This window comes from Anarrhichthys ocellatus, unplaced genomic scaffold, assembly GCF_004355925.1.
Source record: "Anarrhichthys ocellatus isolate YVR2014 unplaced genomic scaffold, GSC_Weel_1.0 scaffold30, whole genome shotgun sequence".
In the NCBI taxonomy this organism is placed as follows: domain Eukaryota; kingdom Metazoa; phylum Chordata; class Actinopteri; order Perciformes; family Anarhichadidae; genus Anarrhichthys; species Anarrhichthys ocellatus.
Genome location: NW_022280060.1, coordinates 209,285 through 223,225, shown reverse-complemented (window position 1 = coordinate 223,225; position 13,941 = coordinate 209,285). Strand labels below are relative to the sequence as shown.

Below are 13,941 nucleotides of genomic sequence, written 5' to 3'. Positions count from 1 at the left end.
AATGGACACTTGGTTGTTATCAAAGTAAAGAAAAAACACACTGTGACTACGCTGTAAGCGATAGCACCTAATGACTGTGTGTGTTGTAAGTGCTGTGAGAAGAGGCTCGTGAATTGGTGTTACTGTCCCCAGCTGGAATAACTGTATCAAGAGTCTCAGTGGAATACTAATGCATTAAAACAATGCGGCCTGCCATGAATATTGCAGGGAAAGTGTTGAGAGGAATATGAGTGTGTCTAAAGGAACAGATTTGCCTTTATGGCCCCTGACATTTAGTTAGCCACTAATCATTGTTGTGTGTGAGTTTGTGAATCCCTGTCTTAGGACCTGTAAATCTCTTTTCTCCATTATGTGTTTGCGGGTGCGTGCAACATTACATGTGTGCTTCTTCATGCACTTGTGGGCAGGTGATTGTGTGTTTGTGCACTAATGTGAGTCCTCATCATGGAAATGGCGGATATTAGCCATGATTAATTAAAATGAGTAAGGACAAAGGTCAGCCACTCAGCTCTCACTTCTCTCTTCTCCAGAGAGGGAGCCGCTACACCATGAGTGGAGAGTAACTAAGGCATCTTTATTTGCGCACTAGGAGTCGTCTCTCCAGGTAACACAGCTGAACATAAAGCTAGACTGTTACACTCTCACTGCTGCACATTTATTCCACCACATTTCCTTTAACCCGCGTAGCTCAAAATGTCAGAGTTTTCTTCATCTCAGATTCAGAGGGACCCATTATGGAACGCTTGATTGCTCTCTCCGCATGATGATTTTGGACCTACTTTACTCATAGTGATGCTTTTGTACTCTGTGTACTTTGAGATGCGTGTTTACAATCGTACATCAAAATGAGCTTCAGATTGCAGTAATGGGGTTTGTGCAAAGCAGAAAAAATGAAGACTTGCTCCCTGGGAAATCTCTTGGAAACTGTCCCATTTTAATTATGCTTCCTTTTCCAATGTACTCTCCACATGCCTGTGCTGATGGATAACACTAGATGATTGGGCAGGACATGTCCATCTCTGTTGTCACTCACTGCAGTATATATTAAGTGAAACGCGGCGTTTTTATATTGTGATGATAAGCCAAGTGAATTCACCGATGGGCCATGCTGTATTACAGGTGTCAGCATGCACAGATGTCGAATAACATAGTAGAAAATAAAACAAAACCTTACCAGAGGCATACAAAACAGTCTTAAAGTCAGCAATTTCATCTCCACAGCATCTTTTCCATCATTACAACAACATAGTCGTACCACACCAGCCTGATAATCACACTGGATTGCCATTGTATTATTATGTCATTATTCAGCCCGACATATTGTTCATGTTGTTCTAATTTCCACCTACAAAGTGCTGATTGGTCTTTTTTTTTTGACAGTGAGTTCAAAGCCAGGCCGGTTAGATTTTCTCAAATACAGTAATCGTAGTAATATTAGACGTGGACAGACATGTGGAACCAGGCTGATGACACTACTCACCAGGCTTGCTTCCATGCAACTATTGATAATCAGTCGTTCTTATGTTTAACCTGAAATGCCTAAATATCACTGGCTCAAGCCTCTGTTTTGATTCCAAATGTCAATATTTGCTGTTTATTTAACAATGATAAAAAAAAATATATATATATATATATATATATATATTTAGGTTTTGGGCTGTTGGCCAAACAAAACTCAGACTCTGTAAAACTTAATTTAGACTGTGTTGTGGCATATTCCTGTTTTGTCCAAAGGATTAAGCAATCGACCAATAATGAAAATAATGACTAGTTGCAGTCGTAGTCTGATATTAGCCCTGATTGCTTGCTTTCATCAGTATCATCTATCCGTAAACTATCTGCAAGCATTAATTGCCGGCACAAATGTCTTAATCTTCCTTCCTGTAGGCCTATATTAATCTAACTGCGTGTAGGTGTTCCTTTTGACAGCTGAAATCTGAACTGAAAAGTGTGAAGTATGAAGGAGAAGGCGGGTGGACATGAGCGAAAGCTTTCTTTAGCCCTTCTTCTTTTGTAAATGGTGGTGTGTTATGCAGAGACAATTTAATACACAGTATTTACTTTCCGAGGCCATTTTTATTGCATTCTGGACATGCAGGCCACTCTGGGACACGCCATAGAAGATGGAACAATCACACTGTGAGTGTGTGAAAATAATCTAAATTTTCACCCACCAGTGGCGTTAGGCCGTGGCTTTTCTGGTGCTTAACAGTTGGTCCTCGGAGGTGTAAATCACAACAGAGAAATAGGTTCTCTCACTGCTGTTGGGATCCGAGCACGGCCCTCTCTGCGATGTTTATCATACAATAGCACCTTCATCGACAAGATAGCTGTGAAACAGATGTGCTGGGGGTGACACATTGGCAGGCGTCTCAGGGATACACTGGCCTTAATTGGGCAGATAAATATCACAGGCTGCGCTCCCTGGCCCTATACAGCCCTGTTGCATACATCACCCTGAATGCGGACTGACCACCAGCAGTGGGGGTGCTGCCCGCCTGTCTCATCCCTGAAATTCATCCGGTGCCCAAAGTGCAATTAAAGAGCAGTGAGAGATTTCCTCCATCAGTGGGCTTCCTTGACTTGTGGCTGTATTAGGCTGCAGTAGCAGAAGCCCTCCCGCTTCGTTAGAGAATCCAATGGTCAGCTTTATTTATAGAGTGTCAGAGGGTGTATCATCAAAGGCACAATGACCAGGCAAAGCAGATAAGAGACCTTCTCATTTAAAATGATCACTGATGTTCTGTATAGACATCATTATTTGGACAATCAGTGCTCCAGTCTAGAGTAACACCGTAAAACAAACCGCAAGAACGGACATCTGTATCCTGCAAAGTACAAGCTCAGGGTTTTTAATAATGAGCAATTTATTGAATGGTCATGACTTTGGCCTTTCCAAAGCTCTCAGTGGGTATGAATTTCCCCGTATCATCTTCATGTTGTTTCGTCCGAATCTTCTCCCTCCAGCCCAGAGGGGCACATCAGGGGAAAAAAAAGCAGTCAATAGTTGTGGGTGTGCACATACCGCACACGTACTTGCACACACCCTCTGAGAATCACTAATCACTAATCCTTTTCAGCACTTGGACCTTGAATTGTTTGGCAGTCAGTGCTATTCATCATGGACTTATACGACTCACCAATGAGGGAAATAAATCAGGACAGAGAGAGATAGAGGAAGAGAGAGTTTGACAAACAATGAATGAATGTGTTTACACCCTTTTGCCACAAAACTTCCCACATGCTCTTCCTGAAATCTTAGCCTACCTGAGGACACAATATTATTTCAAGGGAATAGCTTTGTTATTACAAATGGATGAAAAAAAAAAGACAGGGAATTGCACTTTACTCCGATGATAACGGGTCCCCGACAAATCCCAAACTCCGATATTTTAAAAGACACTCATAACTATCAAGGACACTTTGAGAAGTACGGCAGTTGACAGTTTCTGTGCCGCAAAAAGGTTTTCAATGTCTGAAAATGCAAATGCAAGTTAATATATAGGGATGATCATTTTGTACATCAAGTGATTAATTCGGTTATACTGTAGATAAAAACTGTCCTTGATCTGCTGTGGTTAGACCGTTAAAATTGATCTTCAATTTTGACCCTTCATTTTGATAATGACTACACTAACAGTGGCGGCAAAAGCCTTTTGTACGGCAACTTGATGAGCAAAGAGTCAGTAAACGGCTAATCTAAAGCGTCGCTGAGCCAAGCTCCTTCCCTATGACTGGTCTGTTAGCTGCCAACTGCTCTCTCCCCATTAATCACAACCCGGGTTCTAAAGTTTGAACTTTGACTTTTATCGTCGTATCAAGGCTCAATGACAGATGGAGACAGAGCTTTGTGTCCTCACATCAGATCATCCATTTCGCGCACCCACACACACACACACACACAGAAACACGCTGAGATGCACGGAGGATCACCAATAGCAACGGTCGTTTGGTCACCGGCTGATATTTGGTTGTTGGAAAGCAGCTTGCCCTCTGACAGTCTCAGTGTTTTACAATAAACTATTTGAAATGAGCCTTGTGCATGGCAGCGCTAATCAAAGACTTTGTTGCCACGCAGCTAATTGAAAAAACTAGTGATCATCTTTGAAAGCAAAAGCAGAGTGGCCCATGCTGGGGAACTTTGTTTATCATAAGCAAGATGCTGAGGCTGAAAGACACTGATTAGCATGAATAAATTAGAAACTATTTCAATGAGTGGGTGATAGCTTATCTTTGAATTACATGCCCAGTGCAGCTCGGCCATTGAAGATTAATTGCCTCTCACAAGGTATTTCGAAAAGTTCATTTTCATCAATTGATTTCCCTTAATTCATGAATCCCCCAGAAGTGCATGAAATTGGTAACAAGCTCTCCATAATCACGCTTTCTGCATCGTTAACTTCATTGGCAATTACTCATCATATGTATCGGTTGTGACATTTGCGGAAGCATGTTATTTTTGCACCATTAGGTCATGACAGGAATATTATCATAAACGAATGGTTAATTACAAGTTGAGCAGAAAGGCTGTTCATAGTTTTCTTGGATTTCTGCAAGGAGCTTGTTTCCAGCACGCTTAATGTTCAGCCTGATCAACTCACTATCTGCAAATGAAACGACTTACAGACAATTATCATGACCAGTACTTACACATACAACATGAAACAGCTGACAACAGAGGCTGTTCCACCAAATAAACCAAGAACTTGGACATGGTGAGAACCGTTTCAAGACTGACCCCTTTTTTTGTTAGTAAACATGGTGATATATTTTTTGCATAATTGGAGGCAGAATAACTCACTGCACATGTTGGGTAACACTGTCTAGCAAGTTTGGGTGGCTTGTTTTTTATAATGATTGAAAAAGAATACGAGTTTTTCACAATGTGTACAGTCAAATCACTTTACGGGACCGCGAGTGTTACTTGAGAAAGTTGACATTAACCAGCAGGCTGGCTGGTTAGCTAGCTAGCTTGTTAGCTAGCTGGCTGGATGGTTAGCTAGCTAACTTGTTAGCGAGCTAGTCTCCAGATCTTCCATCTGCTCCCCTCCCGTTAAAGTAGTGTCGAGTAACTTTAGCCACTACTCTGATGTGATTTGTATATGCCTCCAGACTTTTTCTTTGTTTCGTCTCTACCTAACATCGTGACGTAAACATGACGTTGGCTGAAAAATGGTCTCCATTACTCTGACGTCTGTACATTGCAGGGGACATCTTGGAGGCTCGGTGTTGAATTGTCCAAAGCCTTTTTTTTTTTTTTTATTCCTCCAAGCTATCATCACCTCACCAGTACATTGTTGTTACCACGGCATTGGGGTCATTTCTGTTTCAGTCGGAGGCAAGAATGCTGCCTTGAAGCAAAAACAAAATAAAAAGTGGGCCATAAACCGAGAGTAGACTACAACTCCAGGGTTACAGCTAAAGTAATGTGCAGATTTTAACAGTAACAATTTATGCCAGGTGCATTTACACTGATACAGTTAGGTGCGCTTATGGATGAAGAATACCAACTAGGTCCCACCGACATGAAAAAAAAAATGTATTACAGAGGAATCCCATGTTAAACACAACACTTTATAAGACAAATTGTTATATCAAAAACACCAATCTCTGATCTGTTGAAGTTGAAACTGATACACAGTTATCACCATACATTCATACGCTATCACACACTATCAGTGGACCCTCTGGCAAATTCCTGCAGTACATTAATAGGGCAAATCACTGGATTCATCATAGATAATGATACCATTATGGAATAATGTTCATCAGCTAATGTGCACTTGCTGGGAATCTATTTGTGTCTTTCGCAGTTTGCTGTCTGCTGCAACTCCTCGCATCTCAATTCTTTATTAATCTACCCAACATTTTAGCCACAAGGAGATCTGAGAATATGAAGAGATGCCAAAACCAGACAAGCAATAAAGGCTGATGAGGTTTTATTTCTTGGCCCTGCCATTCCAGCACTTAGTCCACGTCCTCTATTGCTGCTGGGCTCAAATAGATGGAAAGAAAAAGAAAACATCCCTTTTTTCTGAACATTTTTATTGCTTTTTATTATTGGCGTATGGTTGTGTGTGTTGTTCTGTTGGAAATGATTGAGATTGATATGTTTAATAATGGTATGAGAGAGCAGCAGGTGATATTGGAGGTAAAGCTAGAGTGACTTTCAAGGTTCACGGGCTGGGAGTCAACTGCTGGATGTTCTTTATTTGAAAGCACACACTGCCGGCACATTGGCATGTTTATCCAAAAAATCTACCTTTTCCTTCATAATTAGGCCCACATATATTTTTAATACAAGTACCTATATAAGTTCTAAATAAGACATAACAGTGCTACCAATGACTTTGAAAACACGCTTTATTTTCAGTAAGTTAAATTTACAGCATGATGCTGTTGTTGACATTTTAACATTCAAATCTGAGGTGGTCAGGCCACCAGAAGTGAGCCCGGGACAATGTTGTCGCTAACGTCAATCCTCACAGTTAAACTAATTGATGCACTGAGACTTATTGAGAAAGTGGCTGCATGTGTACACAACAGTGCACAAAGTGGTATCGGGTGTGGTTGTATTGGAGTAGTTGTATGAGTACATGAGCACAGTATCGGACAGATACCCGCTGTCCGTATCTGTCTGTGCATCCCTATTGAAGATTTTTGAAAGATTCATATTATTCATCTGGCTAAGCCTCAGGGACAAAGTCAGCCATCTTTACTCTAAAAATTGCTAAATTGGAGGGCCATGGTTTTTCCAGACCCTACGGTTCTGTGTTCTTGCTAATAATGACAGATTTCTCTTTCTACTCGGAGGAACTTTTTCCAAAGTTAAGTACTACAAATGATCTGTGCCTGATTTATGACACTGCAAAGGTAGGTAATCCCTTTGAGTAATATAATCTGTCACTGTTTATGTTTAGTTTCCCTGTCTGACAACTAATTAACGGGCTGGAAGTTGGTTCTATCTCGCTGCCTGCAGTGAGGGAAGGGAATTGAAAACCTTTAGGAATAGCTGTGTAGGAACTGTCTCATTACTGAGGTTTATATTACGCCCTGCAAACACATGTATATTTTACAGGTTTATAGTATGATCCATCGATATCAATGTCATATCAAACAACCTGCGGCTTTGGGAAGCTTTGGACTTGGTTAGTTTAGAATTGCAGGGAGCCATTCGAAGATCGCCTCAGGATTTGTTCACTGTATCAAGCAAAGCTGAAAATTAAAACTGAAATCTGTCCCTAATCCAATTTCAAAGTGCTTCATGTTGTTGATTAAACATGATCAGTCCTCAGATCAGCAAGCATCTGATTTTAATAAGATATTGTATTGTGTTTGGACAGGAGATGCTCGTGGCAGTAACAGCACCTTCGTCCATTTCTGTGTGTAGGATGACGGTGGACAAATTAAGGATTTGAATTACAGAAAATGAAGCGGGAAGAATTTCTCTCCCTTTCTCTCCCTCCCTCTCAGCTCTCTCTGACTCCCCTACCTCCTCGCCGCCCGCACTGCCATCCATTACAACAAGTGGCCGGGCTTCCCCTCTGTGCTCTAATTGGGAAGCTGGATGGCAGTAGGTTTAGCCAGTAATGGGGTCCTGCAATTTGGTAGCAGAAGTCATTCTGGAGAGACTTGTCAGAATTCATAGAAGGGCCCAATGGTGTGCATCCCACTTTGCAGCCTCAGAAGAAAACCCCTGCATTTTAATAGTGCAGCTGTAAGCATTTCGGTAATTCAAGGTGGCGTCATTATAGGCTTATTTATTCACCCGAGGTGTCTGCCAGGAGGAAGATGCCAGATCAGCTGTGGCAGCTCACTCTCAGCACCTCCCGCAGGGCTGGAGAAGGGAAAATTAGAGAGGAATGGGCAAACACGACAATCATAGCATCGTTAATGAATTAGCACCCGAATAAAACGACAAGCTGTGTGTCTAGGTATTGAGAGATTGGGTTATAATGATCTGCTGTACGAGGGGCAGCACAGTTACGTCCGTTTCTGATGTTTCAAGAGTAGGAGGAGGTTTAAAAAGGATCAAATATGGCACTCAGAGAGATGCACTCTCAAAAAAAATAAAATGATGGTTATGGTCTTTTCAGGATTTCAAGGCAATGTGGCAACCAAGAAATAGGAATGCCCTCAACAGTGTCTAAATTGGATTTTACAGCAGGAACTAACATCCACGTGAATAACTTCCTCCTCAGACATGACCACAGTCTTCCTCTACCCTCGCCTTACCAAGAGGTCGCTTGTAGTCACAAACAGTAACCGAGGAGATAGTTTGTCAACTGAATGGAACAATACTATTCACGCCACTGACACACACAAACACACATAGATATTCATAATTTGTGTGTGACATCAACAATTATAATAGTAATACAGTAATACCTTTTATCAATAAGAGCCAACACTTCTGCAGCCACTTGGTAACTTGATTTTCTCATTAGAAATGTCTTATTGCCAAATAGAAAAAACCCTAAATATCAAGCGTCCATATTGTGGCCCCTCAACATCAATGCTGGCAATGTCTCAGCACTGTAACCTAGCAACAAGACTCTCACTTATATAAGATCTTGTTTAGGATGTTTGTTTTATTCTTAATGAGGGACAACAGATGTCAGAATCATATTTTGTTTATGCATTAGCTGTGTCCGAGGTCCCTCTAGCACTCATTCACCACCCCCCCCACATAACAATACATTCTTCATATGTAACAGGAAGCAGTCCATTTAGATCTAGGACACATGCAAGTCGTCAACAACACGATCAGATACATTATGTGGTCAAAGGAGCAGCTGTGAAACGTTGGATGAACACATTTCATCTCTTTGTTATTTTTGCTACTCCTCCATGCAGTATTACTAGACTTGTTCTATTGAAGAATAGCCGCTTACAAAGCTCTGCTAATTTGATGATAAAAACATTTTCCTATAAATTCCACACAATAAAAGTCCCCCCTTTTATTTTGTTATCGAAAAGCTTTTGTTTTGAAGCAGTAAAAACAAGATATTTTTGGTTTTCATCAGTAGTAACTGAACCAACTCAGACACCAGGTCTCAGCTGTGCTCCAGCCCCAGTTTTGCTCCTCTCTTCCCAAAGCTGTCGCTCGAGAGAACACCTCCCATGTGGTGGGGCTAGATTTAATGATTGCCCACATGCTGTCCACACCTCACTGAGATCCGAACTCAATGCGAGCCGAGCCACCTCGGCCACCTCTGGTCTGGCCGATCCGATCCCAATGCGAGCAAGATCCGATCTCGGAGCATACGGACTTAACAGCTAATGCGTCCCGGCATGATGGGATGATTAAAGTGTGACCACGCCCTCACTTCTTGAAGCAGTTTTTGTTGCCATAGGTTTGAACTGTTTGATGGTCTCAAACTACAATGGTTTTTAAAGACATGAAACAAAAGCACGGCTTGTTGTCTGCTGAATAAATGACTGTTCTGTTCTTCACAGACATTCCCACGTGTCTAAAGTTTGACTGACTTCTATTGATTTTTTTATTGTTTCCATGACTTTTTGTTATTCTCTGCTGGAGCAAACAGTGTCATACAGTTAAGCAACTGAGCTACAGTAGGTTTGAGCTGGAAAACTGAGGGCTCTTCATCTGAACCTTTGAAAACCTCTCAGTCCCTGCCTGGGAGAGATAGGATCAGTAGACAACCCCAACATTTTCAATTTTGTGCTATCAGACACTGAGGAGACGTGTCAACAGTGGGGTCCTACAGCAAGTAAACACAGCAGTCTGACAAGCAATAACCTAGATTCAACATCGCCTCCGGTCCTCTCCCACTGAAGGTCCGCCACTTTCATCTCATTTAGATCCAGATCTGTTGATCAAAAATGACGCCTATTCCCCCCCGCAAAACAGAAAGCTCCAGTGATTGTCCCTCATGTCATTGAGGGCTGAGCCCGTGTGCGGCTGGGTCTAAACAGGCCATAGGGTGCTACCGTTTGTGAGTCATAGCTGTTTTCTTTTCCTTGCACCATAAAGGTTCCGGTTATATGAGTGTTGATGCTTTTAATGATGCGCCATCATTTATTTAAGTGGAGGCTACTTGCTCCTTATATACAAATTAGTGCTCATATAGGCATTGCATGCAGAATATGGGGCAGTGTTTATGGGCATGCATATAATGAGTAGTGGGTCCACACCACAGATCATTATTTTCAGTCTAGTTTATGTATTTATTTTAACACTATTGTACAATATTTTCGGCGGGTAGACAAGAAGAGTAAAGTGAATCTATATGAGTAAAAAGCATATGGTGGATGTTGTCATTATTCAGGCTGTGTGTTCTTAGCCACAGCCTCTGTATTGTTGCTTATAATAGAGTGAAGAGGAGGGTGTCAAGGCTCAATGACAAAAGAGAACATGTGACTCAAAAAAAGTGTTGGCGGGTCTTAAGAGGAACTCTGGAAATTGTTGAATCAACTTTTCTTTTGTTCGTGTGTTTTTTTAGCAGGCATCAGGAGGGATCAGAGGGGTGGAATGGTTGGAAGCCCCAGACGACTGAGAAGCCATTACAGTATAGCACAGTCCAGTGCAGAAACGCTTCCTCAAGAGATTCAAATCTTGCAGATTAAAATAGTGTTTTATAAGCCTGTATGTGTGTGCACGTACAGCCATGTGCCTGAATGTGTGCTCAGTTAAATTGTGTTTAAATGCCTTTGTGGGTGGCTGCACGTGTGCCTGCGTGTGTTCGGGGCAGCCTAAATACCGAAGCTTTTAACATCCAATCTTCAAGAGGATTTAGGTGCTCAGAAACTTGTCAATTATGTTTGTAAGTGATGTCCAGCAGGGACTGTTGATGAGCTGCCCCCCAGTAGAAAGGAACTTCACTTTTCTTTTTCAGAAATATGCTTTTAAAGGACTTGGTGGATTTATGATGCACAGCTTTTCACACTGCCTAAAGTGAAGCCTGGTACCAGACCTATGAATCACTGCCCACGTGAGTGATTCAAACCGCTCTGGTTTTTGTTCTTGTGAATAGCGGTTTGAGAAATCGAGGCCTTTGTGGGTGGAACTAACTTTCCAGTAACGTGCCAAGCTTTGTCACGAAATATTAAACATTGCTCATGATATCTTTACGTGTCTAACTATAAACACAAATGAATCATGCCCATGACAAACTGGTTTTAAAAGAAAGGCCCTGTGAGCAGACAGACTGCTGAACAGAAGCCCAGCTTTACTGCCATAGCTAACGTTTGCTATCAAGCTAAGTCAGCTGACATGTTGGCAACCAATAGAGGGCCCAATTTAAATCTATAGTCTATAATTCATCATAGGTCTCAATCTCACAGGTGCTTTATTCTATCATTCCAATTGTTCATGACTCATTCAGCTTGTTCCTAATGACTTCATGTCATTGTTTTCTATTTGTGTTTTAATTATTGCTTTTTAAATCATAATTTTAAATACCAATGTATTGTGACCTCAGTCAACAGCACCTAATTTTAGCCGATGCAGTGTTAATTGGTCAAAATGAATAGATAGATCAAATATTTCCCGTTGGTCCTGATTAGTGTATCACACACTATCAGAGGGGTCATTTTGAAGGAGACAGAGATAATTCACAATACACAATTATTGCAATATGCTAATTAACTAACGTTTATTTCCTCAGATGGAATTACATTACATGACTCATAATCCTTTGGGAAGAACTAAGTTAACATTGCGCTTTGATGGTTGTTTCTTACAGTAGTGTATTCTTGGGGTCCTCTGGGACCCCAGTCGGTAGTCCTTGTATGTTAACAAGGTGGGTTAAAACACCCCAACGGAGAATGTTTTACAAGATGGCAATGTCAAACTGAATCACGGAGTCTGAAGACAAGGTGGCTGGTGTGATGTTACCCAAAGCGAGGGGTCATTTGGGTATAGCATGTGCTGTATCTCCTTGCACAAAACAGTTCTCACCGGACATCCACCATACCTTACTGTCAAATGTAATATCACATACAGGTGATGTTGCTGAATGAGCCAGGGGTTGCAGATTTGAAATGCTAATTTTGTGTCTGTCTTGTTTTTCTCTCTTCCTAGTTCCTCCCAAGATATATGACATTTCCTCTGACATCACGGTAAACGAGGGCAGCAATGTGTCGCTCATCTGTACAGCCAGTGGGAAACCCGAGCCAAGCATTTCCTGGAGACACATAACCCCATTAGGTGAGTTCACTTCACCTCTCACATGCCTATGCTAATGAATGGGTGGATGGCTGAATTGAGAGAGGAAACGAGGAAGAGTGGACAGGATCAATAGGTGATGGACTGAGGACGAGAGAGGACTGGTAGGTATGTTGCAGATGAAGGGGGGATGGGATGAAGCAATAAATAGATGTGGTTGGATAGATTCATGGCTGAAGGAGGGAGATAGATGTATAATATATTCAAGTAAACATACAGTGTCATGGAGACAGGGAGACCTGAGATCATATTCAGCTCCTGCAATTATGTTGTATTTAAGGACAGATGCAATAAACGATTCATTGTTTTTCTTTGAATCAGTCATGAAATAATTTCCACCCACTAACCGACAGACTCACCTTATCTCTAAACACCTGGCGAGATGCAATGGTAAGATGAGGGAATTACTTGTTTACATCAGTAGGCCATTTGTTTGGTTCGGACATTTTAGAGGGGCTGCGATCAGCTCTGGCGGCCGCATCGCAGCAGCTGCGCCCTGTGAAGGTGACTGATATTTCAAAACTCGGTCAGATACAGCAGTCCTTTCCAGACACAGGGTCAGGACCCGCAGGTGGGTCGCAGGAGATTTTTTTTAGGGTCTATAAATTGCTGAATTTCTTCCATGTTCTTTTATTTAACTTTTGTATCTGCAGTACACCTTTGAGCCACACGAGGGAGCCCGTTTTGTTATGATAATTGTAGTCTACTTATAACATTGAATCTAATATGGAAGGCTAACGTACATTCTGTTTGCGTAACTCAAGAGTAGGGATGCCCCCCCCCCCCGTTACCGGTTCTAAACGGGAACCGATGAGACAGTAGTAAATACCCAGAGTATCGGTAAGCTCAGGAGTTAACGGTTCCGTTATCGGTACTTCACAAGTTACGGTACGGGGTGAGAAAAAGCAGTGTTGCAAACCTCCTCTCTCTGTTTCTTTGCACGAGCGGCGGTGTCGTGCTTCACACCGACTCCGGCTCAGTACAGCGCGAGACACACGTCATGGCAGAGAGAAACAAAAAGATTCTTCTACTCAAGTACCGTAGATGCTGAGAACTGTCACTGTCACAAATGCAATAACATCCTCAAATGTAAGCGAGGTAATAGCAGCAGTTTATCAAATATATTAGGCCAACAAGCAGAACATGAATGTGCGGACATGCACAGTTTTCTACTGTTTGTTTAGCAGCCGTCCATCCTCGTCCACTGCAGGCAACGTTAGCGATGCCATGAGTTTTGCTAATGAGTCTACCACCACCAGTCCCAGCCCCAGTCCCTCTATGCGAGCAGCTACAGGGACGATGACACAGGAGAGGGTGAACGAGTGTCATAGGGCTGTTATCCCGTTTATTGTTAAAGGCCTGCACCCCTTCTCAACAGTGGACTCAAAAGGGATTTAGGTAACAACTAATAAGTCTGTCAGTGTATATTGAGTTGTTTGATACATAGTTCTTAATAAGGGGAGCAGCTGTGTTGTTATAAGTTAGTGTTCTAAATTATTTTGCAGCTGCTAGTCCCACTACCACTCCAGCCAACACACCTTAACAATAATTGTTTCTTTACTGTGGGGACATGACCAAGGCTCTCAACTCCAAATATACTCTTACATTTGTTGATGTCGCTGAAATAGTATAGTCAACAATAGTGAGTAATTAAAACATTTCGGCTGTTGCCGTTCAAGAAAGACTATTTGTTAACGTATGAATAATGAAGCAATGTTGATTATTTTTTAATTAATTGTCTTTTTTTTCTC

At 41.8% G+C, this 13,941-nt stretch overlaps 1 protein-coding gene across 3 annotated transcripts in view; it reads left to right on the top strand.

Moving 5' to 3' along the window:
- Nucleotides 1–13,941, top strand: part of negr1 (neuronal growth regulator 1) — a 126,647-nt gene that overhangs the window by 45,359 nt on the left and 67,347 nt on the right. For all 3 annotated transcript variants that reach the window (XM_031864007.1, XM_031864008.1, XM_031864009.1), the window contains exon 3: nt 12,047–12,172. In XM_031864007.1, the coding sequence (XP_031719867.1) occupies nt 12,047–12,172 (126 nt within the window). The remainder of the gene's footprint in view (nt 1–12,046; nt 12,173–13,941) is intronic.